This window comes from Colobus angolensis, unplaced genomic scaffold (assembly GCF_000951035.1).
Source record: "Colobus angolensis palliatus isolate OR3802 unplaced genomic scaffold, Cang.pa_1.0 Scaffold279, whole genome shotgun sequence".
Lineage (NCBI taxonomy): Eukaryota > Metazoa > Chordata > Mammalia > Primates > Cercopithecidae > Colobus > Colobus angolensis.
The window spans coordinates 3,460,847-3,476,803 of NW_012116032.1; the positions used below are offsets into that span (position 1 = coordinate 3,460,847).

Here is a 15,957-nt window from a genome sequence, read left to right on the forward strand (position 1 = left end):
TTCTTTCTTCACCAAAATCCATCTGGCTTTGCTCTTTTTTACTCTTTTGGTAAGGGCTCCACTTCCCTCCACATCTTTCGCTTTGCCTAACAGTTTGATTTTTTAGCAGCTTTTGGAATTGTTGCCACCCCTCCATCTAGCAGTGCTCCCTTCCCTTCGATTCAGTGCCACTGCACTCCTGAATATTTTTTTCTTCTATTTTGGCTATATCTTCTTATCTTTCTTGGTGCCTCATCCTGCTCTGCACTTTTCATCTCTAAATTCTTTCCTTAGGGTGATTTCACCATTTACATGGCCATGGCTTCATACCTCTGCTTCACAAGCATCTGTCTCTAACTCAGACCTCTTCCAGAGTGTCAGCTGACTTTACTGTTCTTTTGATAATGAAGGGTTTCATTCACCATGATCATAATCTACACTTTTTTAGTCCCCACCTCCCACCCCACCCCACCCCCTCATGTATACTGCAACGATCCTTTTTTCATGGGAATGTGTGGCCATCATCTAGGTGACCAGATTGGAAATTTGTTTCATCCGTGACACTATGTTCTCACCAAATTCTCTTGATTTTAATTTTTAAATATCTCTGAATACTTATTCTTCATCAGCTTCTACTTACCATTTTTGTCTACACCACTTCCATATCTCAGTAGGTCTATTGCAATAGCCTCAAGTGTGATTTCTCCAAAGAGTCATTTGTCCTATTCCAGTTTCTTCAAATAGCAGATAATTTGATGTATTGTAAGAGAAAATCTGGTAGTCACACACTGGCTATTGTTTTTCAAAGGCTTTCTTTCAGTTGCTCTACAAATGGCAACAGCCAAATGGTTCTAGCTCTAGTTTGCCTCTCAGCTTCGAGTCCTATAGGTCTCTACCTAGGATTTTCCCGCAAGCCACATGAAATTCTTTTAGCTTTTTAAATGTGCCATGATTCTTTGTATCCAATGTATTTAACATATACTATATCCTCTACTCCACCTTCCTTCTATTCTCACTCAGGGAATATGTACTTGTCCTTCAGTTTTAGGTCTTAAGTTTATTTTCTTACACCATGCTTTCAGAGCACCTCTACACACTTCCTTACAGTATTTAGATAACGTTTAATTACATATCATCAGGATTACTTAAAATCTACACATTAGACAAACAACTTTTAATTACTATTTTGTTAATTAAAATCATAGTTAAATGTTACTGCAGAATATTCCATTTTAGTATGACACAAATCTATATCGATGGACACTTTCCTCTTGTTATTTTTGTAGATAGTGCTGCAATGTTCCTAAATATTTGTCCATCCTTCTGAAGTTTCCCTTATGATCTATTACAGAAAGGGAATCACATCACTGAAAGATTTTACCTTTATACCCTTTTTTGGAACTACTACCAAATGAATTTTCAGAAAATATCCCAAGTGTACCTTCTATTGGAACACTTGAGAACCTTTGTAATCACTTTCTTGCCAGCATAGAAAAACATCACAATTGTTGTCAAGATATTAAAAAAAAGAATGGGCTCAACTTGGTGGCTCATGTCTGTAGTTCCAATATTTTGGGGGGCTGAGGTTGGTGGATTGCTTGAGCCCGGGAGTTCAAGACTAGCCTGGGCAACATGGTAAAACCCCATCTCTAAAAAAAATACAAAACAAATAGGCAGGTGTAGTGGTGTGTGCCTGTAGTCTCAGTTACTTGGGAGGCTAAGCCAGGAGGATCACTTCAGTCCAGGAGGTAGAGGCTGCAGTGAGCTATGATTACGCCAACGCATGCCAGCCTGGGTAATAGAGTGAGACCTGGTCTCCAATTGGGTTGATTATTTTTCACATAAAGTGCTGGACAGTTTTTTGTGTGTGTGTGATTGTTTAGCTGTGCCTTTTGTTCATTTTGCTCATTTTTCTACTGTGATATTTTATTTATTTATTAACTTGGAAGAAACTTTTACAAAATAAAGGCACTATGCCATTTACCATTTATTTGTTACTCTAGATACTGACTTTTAAATTTGTTAACTTTTGATAAATCAACATTCTACATGTTTATATAGCTTAGGAAATCTATTAATTCTTTGATGATGTGTGATTTTTGAATAATTATTTTATGCCTGAAAGTCCTTATTTTTCATATTTTTTTGGTGGGGGGTTGGGGTTCAGAAATTCTTATACTTGACTTTTCATATGTTTGGGTTCTATTCTGGTTATTTGTCACTGCCTCCATTTAAGCTATAACAAAATGCTTTTAGCAGATTTTTTTACTGACCATACCTGGTACCAAGAGTATGCCCTGTCTGAGGGGTCAATAAGGATGGCGATGATCTTGGCTTTGGGGACAAGAGATGCAGCTCGTTTGGGAGCTTCCTCCGAATGAAAGTAATTAGCACTCTTTTCAAACAGAAAGTCACTTGTAGTATTGGATGGTGTAGGGAAAAAGTCCATATACCTGAAGGCAGAGAAAGACAACTAATTAATCGGAAAATAATTTTTCTTGCCATACTCTGAATGTGAAATAATTGGAACATTTTAATATTCATTTTTAGCTATTTCTGATTATTATGCTGTTACAGTTTAAATAATAAATATTATATACACATTGAATGTGAAGACAACCCAAAATATTCCTGTTCTAATGACCCATTTTTGGGATGGGAAGGAGTGAGGTGAAATAGGTAGGCCAATAAGGGTCAAAGGAAAAGTACTATACATTTGGGCTGATGTTCTGTGCTATAAAAAGCTAATTCAAGAAATACCATTTGCCCGTGGCAAACAGCAAATTACACTATACTGTTTAGTTGATATTAAAAAATAGTAAATTTATGTTTGCAAATTTGAATGCAGAAATTCTTCAGTGAGATTAAATTTCACAAGACAGAAAGATGTGTAAGTCTGAAGAGCTATAAAATACCAACCATTTTAGGGCATGGCGGTTCTCTTCCTTCTGAATTTCTTCATAATTTGTAGTATATGTAGCAATGTGAACACAGTATAGTCTATCTAGAGTAATTAAGGGGCTATTTCCTGCCAGTTGATCCTGTGGTGCCTCAGTAGGTTCCCTCCTCCATATGCTGTCAGAACGCTCCTCTGCGTGCGGATTATGGAATCAATATGTTCTGAGGTTAATTCAGTACGAGTCTTTAATTATGTGTGTAACCCTCCTTACAGCTCATCACTTCTCTCACCCTCAAATGTTCTAGAAATAAATAATGAGAGCAATTAAGAATTCATATAAGACACTTATTTCCCTCTTTGATATTTGTTATTATGTTTCCCAAATGCGGAGTGGTGAAGAGTCTCATCCATATCCCTGCTAAACAATTTGTGTTCCATTTGGTCTCACAGATCAGAGAAAACTGCCGTTCTGCTTTTAATAACCTGCATGCAATTCCAAAGGTTATTTAGCCTTTTTAAAGTAAGGTAGGATATAATGTCCTAGATGCAGAGCTGACACATCACTAACCACAATGGCAAACTTGATCTGCTCACCGGTATCGCACCTGCCCAACCCTGATCCTAGCTGTACCTTAAAAAAATGTGTCTTTCATTGCAAACAAGTTCATGCATGATGATGACACACAAACTTACATGCTGCAGATGTGTGCATTGAGGGGAATTTTCCTCAGGTGAGATTTGCTTTATTTACCTGTGAACTAGAAATTAAATTCAAGACCATGTTTTCTTGAAAAATTGGGATAGAGCTAGAAAAAATCACCAGAGTGAAAATCATTTTCAATATCAGGTTTATTCTATTTTAGTTTAGGGGAAATACTGTGATTTTGTTTTTTTCATAATTTACCACGTTACTTAATATTTATTTTATGTACGTGTGTGACTAGAATTGATATGGTTTTGAAACTGTGCTGTTATTATTTGCATGACAAGTATCAGCCTATATTATAACAAAACTTATAGGTTTACGTGGTTAATGAAGATACATGTCACGAATTATAAAATAAAACAAACTACTGATTTATCTGTTGCCTCAAACATTGTTGTGGAAACAAATTATGTGTTCAGAAAAAAAATTAGGCACAGTTAAATAATGCTATGTTTAAAGAGAATTTTAAATACCCTTATGAATAATTCTGATGAAATATATCCCATAATGTTCTTTATTCAATCATATTAATTTAGCAGGAAAATATTATCATTATTGCACTGTCCAAATCACATTATAGGCAACACTGATTAAACATATCATCATTATAAATTAATTTCTAATTCACTGTGGTAGAATTGAGCATAACAAATTTATCCTGTAATTATGCAGATGCCACACATACATCTGTAATTGCTCTGCAGTGATTGAGCATGTGTTAATAATGGAATTTATTTTTCGTTACTTTTCTTACCAGTCTATTCCCTTGTGATAGTTGTTGCCATTAAAGAACTGAACTTCCTCAAATGTCTTTGGACTAGGGAGATTGCTGATGATTGAAGGATGCATTAGAAGAAACAAATAAAGTGCAGTTGTTCCTATTACAAAAAAAAAGAAGGTAAAAAGTTATATGGCAATAAGAGACAAAATATTATTTTAGCATATTTTTGCTTAAAAAGGAATATTAAAATAATCAACTATTTCCAGTGTCAAAATGATTTCCTTAAAATCTATTAGGTGCATTCCATGCAGTCACAATCTAAGTGTTCTATTATTAGTCTGACATGATTCTGTTTATCAAAATGCCTGATTTAATGTTAACACATGGCCAAAGTGAAGCAGAATGATGATGCAGTAGTGTGGCACTGTGGAAGTCATGCAGCTCAACTTTCCTCCTGGAGTCAGGTGAGTGGCTAAATGAAGGGCATGGATCCCTCTGTCTCCATCTTTATCATTAAGTACAGTACCTTAACTGGTGGGTCTTCAATTAGTATTGAAATTCAGATGAATGAAATCAAACTATTCAACAGAAGTTGACATGCTACTCTGTGTATGGTCCGGAAGTAACTCTTGATTAAGAAAACACATTTGCTACCCTCAATGAACTTAAAGTCCATGTGTGGACTTGGACAAGTACACAAGTAATTGTGATGTAGTGTGACAGGTGCCATAATGAGAGAAGACCAGAGTATATTTCCAATATATGAGAAAATGGGTGATTTAGACTTGGGAAATCAGTGACAGCTTCTGGGAGGAAGTGTATTGTAATACTGTTCCTTAAAAACGTAAGTGTTACACAGTAAGGTTGAAAGAAGAAGGCAGGACTCTCAAAAGATGGCTGCTTCAATGACTTCTCTGGCAAAATATGACAATCAAGTCTGAGAATTGGAGCACTAGATGGAACAGACTAGCTGATAGAAACCACCTGTGTGCACATTGCAGAAGTCTCAAATGTAATCTCTGAACCTTATTTCCCTCAGAGCCAGGCCAGAGACTGGCAGTTATAGCAGAAAGAACTCATGAAGTGACTGGGCCGTCATAACTCTCATAAATCAAGACTTTTCTTCTTGAAAAGGTAAACTGTTCTGTGATACATTGGAGTGAGCAGCGTTTGTTAGATATCCTAGCCCTTATGTTAGATGTTAGATATCTGCAGAGCTGCAGCAAGCTACATAGGTGGGCTGGCAGAACAACTATCATTGCAACTGGAATCTGGAAGTAGAGAAGGCCAGCAGATAATTGGCATTTTGTTCACATATACCTTAAGCTCATATGAGCAAAGGCTACCGCGCTTTGAGTATTAATGACATTGTTGCCCTTTTAGATCCTCACAGCTTTACATGGCCACCAAGAAGTAATGAGTAGCTAAAGGAAAGAACGTAACAACAGATCCATGGGTCTCAACCACCTTGATGGAAGACATGTTAAAACACCTATAATGAATGACTCTATGAAATAAGACGGCAAATTAATAAATGCCCTAGGGAGATGTAATTACCAATTTTAAAAGACTTTTAAGGAATAACAAGTATGAAATCGAATTATACAAACTCGATTAAAAGAATGAAGGAGACAGAACTGGTTAAGAACTAAAATGGAATCCTAAAGTTTAGACAGGAAAAATCTCTCAACCACACTGAAAAATACAGATTTAATAGTTATGAGGGACGAGGGGCATCCTCAAGAGCTCAACTGGTTTACTCCTAAATATAACAGGAGTTCAAAAAGGAGAAAATATGAGAAGAGCAAAACCAAAAAATGTTCTAGGGAAATGAATTAGCAATAGAGAAGAAGCTGGAAGGAAACATGAAATCCAGAAGTGTTCTTTTTAAGTACTTTTTAAGATAATACTTTCATAGGGGGAGTGGAGAGAAAGAGATTTGAGACACACAAATCTGAGAAATTTTCTCTATTTGAGAAAGCACCCTCAAATAGAAACAGAAAAAATGTGGCTTGATATTCATATAATCAGTCATAAAATCTGGGTCCACTACCACAAAAAGTACATTTAAAAAATTATCACCTAAATTTTCATCTATCCTTGACATTCATTTTCTATCAATTTTTTTACCTCATTTCATTTTATATCAATTTCTTTAATATAAATATTTCACGGAAGAAGAGAAAAAAATCCTACACTAATAGAAACTATTCTATTTTGTATACAATCAACTCCTTATTTCTGATGTACCGAGATAAGCCAGACAAATCATGAGACATTAATATTGACAATGTGAACATTGATCTTCTGAAAGATCTAAGGCCAATGAATTATGCTCTTATAATTGTTGTGCTAAATGTAACCCTATTAAAATCCTCTTCTGCATTGACAATACCAGAATTTGACTCTGAATGATGAAGGATTAATATCTGTTCAGAGGCTCACAAAGGACTATGATTTGAACTTTGAGTCCCTTAAGTCTAAAGTCTCTGAGTCTATGTCCATCATCTCTGCCTGTTTCTCTTCTCCCTTTCCTCATTCCCTGACCCAATTTCAGCCCACAGGAATCTATCTCTTCTAGGATTCAGCAATGGCAAAGTGAAATATCACGTCTTTCCATTCTCACCTCACAACAACTGAGTAAATAGCAATTTGGGAACCACTTTTTTACCTCATGCTTATTGTAAGAGACACATGTGCCACGAAGGTCATCGAAAGACAACTGTGCATCTAAGGGCAGATTGGCAGCATTTAATTGTGAACCCTCTGCTGCAGTGAATTTATAGTCTCTGATTGCACTGGGTGTTTTGCCAACTGAAGCAATCAGAACAACAAACTATGACTTCAGACTTCTACAATTGGATTTTAAGAATTACTACAACCATTTTTATATTAGAATAATATTTTCATAGCCTATGAAATATTATTACCATCTCTTTCCTTTGTTTTAACATCTTATTTGTTTGTTTGTCTTAGGAAAGCCAAAACCAGCTAAAAGCTTTATCATTTCCATACTGGTAGGTCAAATATGAAAATCTAAAGATATAGTTTAATGTCTTTATGAATGCAAACAACAAGAACGAAAAATAGACTTATAGTTACTAAGCTGTAATTTTCTCACAAAACTAAAACATAATAATATCAATGACGAATGATAGGGGATATGTCTTTCTATTAGATTTTTAACACAATTTTACAACACAGGATTGTTTTATATCTTTAGTAGTCACTCCAGAGTTAGCAATGCTGTAAGGGAGTTGGTAGAAAATTAATGTACATTTTAAGCAACAACAAAAGTGATCTATCTGAAAATATGTGTTGCTCTTTCCCCTCCCTGCACATGTGTTAACTTTCTGTTGTAATACAATTTATATTCCTAGAAGAAGAAAATATTTCAACAACCAATATTTAATAGCCTGGAAATCTTGCCCACAACTTTTAAAATGATCTACTTACTTGTATTACAAATATCTTCATCTGGGCCAGGCTTATTTATTGAGACTGTTTGTTTTCTGTTATGGTTTGTGCACTCACTGATGAAAATGCTTCTTCTAGTCAAAGTAGTGAATTCAAAATACAGCAACTCGATACAAACTTTAATTAATCAGGACATGAGCAAAGTGTATAAAACTGTCACATACTGAAGAAAGTATAAAATATTCTAATTGAAAGTGTCATCTCATTGGTGAAATACTATCACTCTCTTTTACTATATTCTTACGCAGTTGTCCTTCAGTGCATGAGAAAATACCAAGGAAAAAATACCTGATGAACTTCAAGTGTTTCAGAAAGTAAGTCCATACCATGCTAATGCCTAATGATTAATTTTTTAAAACACATCACACATGTAAAATATTTGAAAGTAATCATGGCAGTGGCTCTGAACAAAAATCAGTTCAAAGGCTATTGTACCAGGTAAAATAGTTTGAATCAAGCCAAAACATATTTTTATAAATTGCTATAGAAATTAATTAAATAAAGCCAGAAAAGTAAAAATTAAAGATGAGGTAAGACAACTGTGAGACATAAGTTCAAAGTTTTCCAAATTTGACATGCATATTGAACAGTTTTAAAATTCATAAAGAATCTAGTGTTTAAGCCTAATTAGTGGGCAACATTAAGATCCTCTTGAGGTTCACGGTATAAATGCGATTCATGGAGATGAAAAGCAGTTCGAATAGTAAACTTGCATGGATAGCTAAATATTTCACAAAGAAAAATCTAGTCTGATAACTCCATATAACAATATATCTCATAAAATATTTTTAAAAAGGATATAAGTAGCACAATTGGCTATTTTTACCTGTTTTTTGTGGACCAATTACTAGAAATTTTGGTAAGTGGTCACAAGTTTTCTCTCTGGACCAGATGTCTTTGTGTCGTTTATCATCACATGGATTCTGCAAGAAGGAAGAATAAGTGACCTTACAGTGTAATGACTGTCTGGCTCTGTTCTCTAAAATTTGTTCAAAAGATGGAATCGAATTCTTGCCTAATACCTTAGAGCTTGGAGTTAGACCTCACTCTGGTTCTCTGATTTCCAAATCTTTTAAAAATAAAGTTATTGGCACCTTCCTTATCTCAAGGCCGGAACTCGACCTCAAGTCGCTCCTGGTGTTATCATCTTTCAGTGTTTGGCAAGACTCTAATCCCTGTGCTGCTACTCTATTTCTTGGTTTATGTTTTATGTCCATATATCAGAGGACTTGACTTAAACTGGTTTCATCATAGTTACTCATATTACTGTGTTCTCCCTAATCATTTCTATTTTTTCTTCCTAGAGGCTGAAATGTTATCCTTGAATTCCGGACTTGGCCAACTTTTCCTTTTCATTTCATGTTTTGATTCAGATACTCCCATAGTTTGGTCACATCTTCTAAGCTGATAGCTTCTAGATCAGTATCCAGCCTCTACCTCCCTCCTGAGCTCTGAACTTAAGTTTTTATATTGCAAATGTATGATTTTTGTATAGATATGGTGAGGAAATTTCATACTCAACATACCCAATGTATCCACTAGTCTAATATTATGCCCATCTAACCTACAATTCCAGTGCCAGTTTTTATTTCATTCTATCTGGCTGACTCTAATTTATTATCAAAATCATTACACTTTTGAGAATTAAAAGGGCTTTTAAAATTAAAAAGATAAAATTTTTGAAATATTTATTGACTGCCATATTGGTTTTATTATATTGGTGACCTAAATGATAATAATATTCAAGATGATTGTCACAAGTAAAAGTATTTTTAAAAACATATACCTTGGAAATTAAAACGTTCTATTTTTATATTTATTATCCCAATATTAACAATGAAACAAGAAAGAAAGCATTTATAGTTCATATTTCTGCATATTTCTGTACTTTAGTCAGTTCCTTTTTCACTTAATTTTTAATTTTGTGGCTACATAGTGTGTTGGGGTCTGCGTGTTTCCTGAACAAAGGAATGAACACACAAGACAACACAAGACAAGGCAAACATGGCGGCCGCCCGGAACGACACGCTCCGCTTTATTTTAAACTGCCGTTTGTGGAATGTTACCAAGTCACAAGACACATTGTTGTTTTTCTGACCTTTCCCTGACTTTCTCAATTTCCAAGATGTTTACACATAAACAAGCCCCCAGGGTCTGCTATTTGCAACTGAGGCCAGTCTTGTCGGCTCCTTTGTCCTCCCTGTTTGCAGAGGAGGAATGCCCAGCTTCCTTTGCAAGAGCGGGACTTAAAATATTAATGGGGGAACGCCCTGCTTCGTTTGCGAGAGCAGGATTATAATATTAATGGGGGAATGGCCTGCTTCGTTTGCAAGAGAGTCCTCTACAATAGTGGAGATATATATATATATATATATATATATATATATATATATATATATATATATATATATATATGAAATACATGAGATATTTTGATACATGCATACAATACATAATAATCACATCAGGGTAAATAGGGTATCCATTATCTCAAGCATTTATCACTTCTTGTATTACAAATGTTCTAATTTCATGCTTTTGGTTATTTTAAATGTAAAATAAATTATTGTTGACTAGTCACCTTGTTGTGCTATTAAATACTAGATTTTATTCATTCTATCTAACTATATTTTTGCATCTATTGACAATCCCCATTCCCACCACCTCCACTTTCCTTTCCAGTCCCTGGTAACCATCACTGTACACGCGATCTCCATGAGTTCAATTGTTTTAATTTTTAGCTCTCACAAAAGCATGAGAACATGTGAAGGTTGCCTTTTTGTGCCTGGGTTATTTCACTTAATGTAATATCCTCAGGTTTCATGCAGTGTTGAAAATGACAGAATCTCATTCTTTTTCATGGCTGAATGGTACTCCATTGTGTAAAAGTACCACATTCCCTTCATTCATTTCTCTGTTGATGGATACTTAAGTTGCTTCCAAATCTTGGCTATTGTGAATACTGCTGAAATAAACATGGGAGTACAGATATCTCTTCAATATACTGATTTCCTTTCTTTTTCCTTTTCTTCTTCTTCTTCTTTTTTTTTTTTTTTTTTTTTTTTGATGCAAAGTTTTGCTCTTGTTGCCAAGGCTGGAGTGCAATGGCGAAATCTCAGCTCACTGCAACCTTTGCCTCCCAGGTTTAAGCAATTCTCCTGCCTCAGCCTCCCGAGTAACTGGGACCACAGGCGTGTGTCACCATGCATGGCTAATTTTTTGTATTTTTGGTAAACACGGGGTTTCACCGTGTTAGCCAGGATGGTCTTGATCTCCTAAACTTGTGATCCACCCACCTCAGCCTCCCAAAGTGCTGGGATTACAGGCGTGAGCCACCATGCCCAACCAATTTCCTTTCCTTTTTACAATATTTTTACTGACCATGCTGTTAGATTGCTGAATCACATGGTAGTTCTATTTTTAGTTTTGTACGGAACCTCCATAGAGGCTGTACTAACTTACTTTAGTTCTCTTGTACTAATTTACTAACTGATGTACTAATTTACATCTGTTCTCCATAGTGGCTGTACTAATTTACATTCCCACCAACAGTTTCCAAGTGTTCCCTTTTCTCTACATCTTAACCAGCATTTGTTATTACTTGTCTTTTGGATAAGATATATTTTAACTGGGGTGAGATGATATTTCACTGTAGTTTTGATGTGCATTTCTCTGATGATCAATGATGTTGAGAACCTTTTCATATACTAATTTGCCATTTGTATGTCTTCTTTTGAGAAATATCTATTCAGATTCTTTGCCCATTTTTAAATCAGATTATTAGATTTTTTTTTTTTCCTGTAGAGTTGTTTGAGTCCCTTATATATTCTGGTTAAAAATCCGTTGTCAGATGGGTCATTGCAAATATTTCACCATAATCTTTGGGTTGTCTCTAAATTTTATTGTTTCCTTTGCTGTGCAACCTTTCAACTTGATGTGATCCCATTTGCCCATTTTTCCTTTGGCATAGACTTGTGGGATATTGCTTAAGAAATCTTTGCCCAGACCAATGTCTTGGAGAGTTTCCCCAATGTTTTGTATTAGTAGTTTTATAGTTTGAGGTCTTAGTTGTAAGTCTTTAATCCATTTTAATTTTATTTTGTGTATGGCAAGAGATAGGGGTCTAGCTTCATTCTTCTGCATGCGGCTACCCAGTTTTTCCAGTACTGGTTACTGAAGAATCTATCTTTTCCCCAGTGTATATTCTTGGCATCTTTGGTGAAAATGGGCTCACTGTAGAAGTATGGGTTTATTTCTGGATTCTCTATTCTGTTTCATTGGTCTATGTGTCTATTTGCATGCCAGTACCATGCATTTTGGTTCCTACAGCTCTGTAGTATAATTTGAAGTCAAGTAATGTGATTCTTCCTGTTTTGTACTTTTTGCTTAGGATGACTTTGGCTATTCTGGGTCCATTGTGGTTCCATGTTAATTTTAGGATTATTTTTTGTATTTCTGTGAAGAGTGCCATTGGTGGTATTGATCAATTCTTTAGATACATCCTTCTTTAATACTATGTTGCCAAAGTTCTTCTGAAGAATGATTGTTTTCAATATATTATTATGTTTTGCTTTTCTATAAAATTGTCTGCAATCCTTCTCAAAGCTGCATTTCATAGTTAATAAATGTGAAAATGCTGACACTCAAATTACTCTTCTCTATAAGCCACTGTATTTTTAACTGGAGAGAGAGTTGAGATAAGCTCTTTCCCTTCCCTTCCCTTCTTTTTTTTTGTTTGCGATGCAGTCTTGCTCTGTCACCCAGGCTGGAGTGCAGTGGTGCCATCTTGACTCACTGCAACCTTCTTTTCTCAGGTTCAAGCGATTCTTGTGCTTCACCCTCTGGAGTATCTGAGACTACAGGCATGCACCACCATGCCTGGGTAATTTTTTATTTTTTTAGTAGAGATGGGGTTTTCCCATGTTGCTGAGGCTGGTCTGGAACCCCTGGCCTCAAGTGATTCTCTGGCCTCAGCCTGGCAAAGTGCTGGGATGAGCATGAGCCACTGTGCCTGGACGATAAGCTAATTTTCAATTCTCATTTTTTAAATATTAAAATGTCTAAATATTAGAGACCAGATATTTTCACTATTATTTTCTGTTAAGAGTGTTTTTCTTTGACAAGTACTTTTAAATATAACACTTGTCAAGTGAGTTTTCTCTAATTATGATTCTTTTAACCATTTTGTCAAATATAGGTGCCGCAAAATCATAGACTTCTCAATATCATTTTATTCTAGCACAGAACATAATTTTATCCAATTAAAATAGGAGATCCATTAAGAAATGCTTAGGCCGATTCTTCCCAGTGTCACTATGTAGACTAAAGGGACCAGTATCACCCTGGCGTTCTATAGAACCTAACACTGGCCCACTATACTGATGACATGGTATTTGGACCTGACAAATAAGTGGCAATTACTCTGGCTGCCTTGATAAAACACATGCACCTCAGAGGATGGAAGACAAACATACAAAGTTTTAGGAGCCTGCCACCTTTTAAGCTTTCAGGTGTCCGGATATCTTGAGCACACTGGGACATCCTGCTCATAGCAAAGTGTAAGTTGTACATTGCAACTCCTACTGCTAAGAGTAGCACAGTGCTAGGAAATATTTCTCCGTGCATTTATTGAGTGATACAGATAGCTTCAAGTTTAGGATGGGGCCTAGAGCAAGAAAGGTGTATGCAGTAGGTAAGGCTGAAGTACAAGCCACCCTCACACTTGGTCTTTATATGCCAGAAGATTCATGATACTATGGCATCAATGATATAAATGGATGCCATGTGGAATATCTGGCAAGTACTTGAAAAGAATCACAATGTACACTTCTAAGGTTCTGTAGCAAAGCATACTATCCGAATCATATTTTGCAAACCACCACTGTTGTATACTGCTGCATACAAGAAGAGAGTGCTATGGAAGAGTGTTTGTCATGAGTCATTAATGTGATCAAATGGCCATAACTACCCACCATGAACTGAATAGTGATGGACCCATCAAATAATAAGTTCAGGTATGTCCAGTAACAATTCATTTGAAGATGGGAAAGGCTGATCCAGGGGCCACTTACAAATCAGTGGCCCATGACTATGTCACCTGTCACTGTTGCATTGATGCTTCTCCATCAGCTCATTTTTAGTTTCATGAAGGGTTCCTATAACCTGCTGATAAAGAGGAGAAACCCAGGCTTGGTTTGCAGTATGTTGGTACTTCTATGTTAGTAGAAGACGAAAATGGACTTTGGTGGCACTACAGTTCCATTCAGAGGGGTTTCTAAAAATCGCTAGGTAATGGAACTCTCAGTTGTCAGAGTTGTGGGCAGTGTACTTAGTCATCTGCTTTTTTGTTGATAGACTCATAGCCAAAGGTAAGGATATGACAAACTAATGAGCAGAGATGAATAAATGGCATAGAATGGACAGGCCAGACAACTTGAAGGAACAAGCTAGGAAAATTAAGATAGGAAGTTCTAAGAAAGAGGCATGTGGATGGACCTATGATAGTGTTCAAAATGTGTGATAATCTTTGCATTATACATTAATGTACACCAGAGAGCATTTTATGTAGAAGAGGCATTGACAACCAAGAGAGCAGTATGATTCAGCCAGGTTACAACATTCCTACATGTTGCCTAACCTCTGTTGTCAGCTAACCCAGAGCTAATGCAAATGGCTCATGCATAGAATAACCATGGCAGCACAGGTGAAAGTCATGCATTCCGACCTCTTTCCTCTGTGTCTGTTGTAGTTACAGCCACTGCTGAATATCTGAGCTGACAGTAACAGCAAATACTTTCATATCTCAGAAATAGCATTATCCTGCCAATTAGTGAAACACTGATCATATTGGATGCTTTGATAATGAAAAGGGCATGATTCACCATGCTTGTGGGTACTTTCATATCCAGTTATAACCGTAAATGGGAAAGTACGGCAATCACTGTCTGATAAGTGCCACATGGGGGTGCCAGAACAGACTACCACAGTGTACTCCTTAAGTTATCTTTATCTAAATGCAGCCTTTCTCCTAAAGGAATTTACAAGAGGAGAGTTAGTGAGACGTACTACCACTGCTGCTACTTCCTCCAGTCCTCAGACTATCTGACCCACCCAGTATTTCTTCTAGGCTGGCAGAAATGCTAGCCAAAGGTGGGGACATACAGAATAGGAGACAAAATGGGAGAAAATAATCACTGATTTCACCTTTGGGACCAAAAGCAGCAATTGTGTTATAGTTTCCCACAATAATTCTCCTCTTATAAATTTCCCCAGGCATGAAGTTTATAGACTCATGAGAAAAAATGTGTCTGGATGGAGTGAACATAACAAATGAAACTGTGCATGTAGAATAGAGGGTGGTGATGCTCTTTTCTCTGAAAGCATCCTCTTTTCAAACTAGTGCAAACTCTCCACTCCTTCTCTGAACTTTGCCAGCTGCTATTGCCCCCAGCTGGGGGATTAAGAATTCTCCCTGGCTAATAGAAGCCACCTGACTGCAAATCAAACTCTGTATCCCCTCTCACTCTCAGGGGATGGCCCACCTCCAGTGGATGCAGGGGTACGGAAGACTGACCTGCTTGCCTCAAGGTGAGACAATTTGCCTGTGACTAGTTTGCTCCCTGCAGATCAGGTAAGGCTAGGCTTTACCAGAGATGACATCTTTGCTCAGCTCTTTTCCCTTCTTTTCAGTTCCACCTTTTCCCTTGTAGGTTTTTCCTGAAAGCATTTCTTAAACCATTTGCAATGGAATCTCTATCTCACACTCTGCTTCTAGAGAGCACTACCTATGACAATGGCTATTCATATTCATACTCTATAAAATTAAAAGATACTCTTGACTCAAATACATTTCTATCCCTGCTCTCATTGGAACAAGGCTGAAGTACAACATAAAAGGATCAGTAATGTATAATGACAACCATATTATGTTAGAATTTACCTTGGAAAAAAATAGGTTACAGATCCTGGATTTTTCTACAAATTCATCTATGGAAACTGTGATAAAAGGAATTAATTACAAGCCAGTAAACTTGACATTCCTTATTTAATTTACATAACTGAAATTTTGTTTTAACTGGTATCTCCATTTTCTGCCATCTTTTTATTCAGTGTTCCATCTCATATACTCCATATGGTGTAGTTTTAGTGCAACTGACCATATTTTTCACCATGGAA

General features: G+C 36.3%; 1 protein-coding gene across 1 annotated transcript in view; it reads right to left on the reverse strand.

The window, feature by feature from the left end:
• Positions 1-15,957, reverse strand: part of NDST4 (N-deacetylase/N-sulfotransferase (heparan glucosaminyl) 4) — a 300,692-nt gene that overhangs the window by 15,916 nt on the left and 268,819 nt on the right. Inside the window, exons 9-11 of the mRNA XM_011948380.1 lie at positions 8,609-8,705; positions 4,339-4,462; positions 2,258-2,432 (exon numbers count right to left, since the gene is read on the reverse strand). Coding sequence (XP_011803770.1) covers positions 2,258-2,432; positions 4,339-4,462; positions 8,609-8,705 — 396 coding nt within the window. The remainder of the gene's footprint in view (positions 1-2,257; positions 2,433-4,338; positions 4,463-8,608; positions 8,706-15,957) is intronic.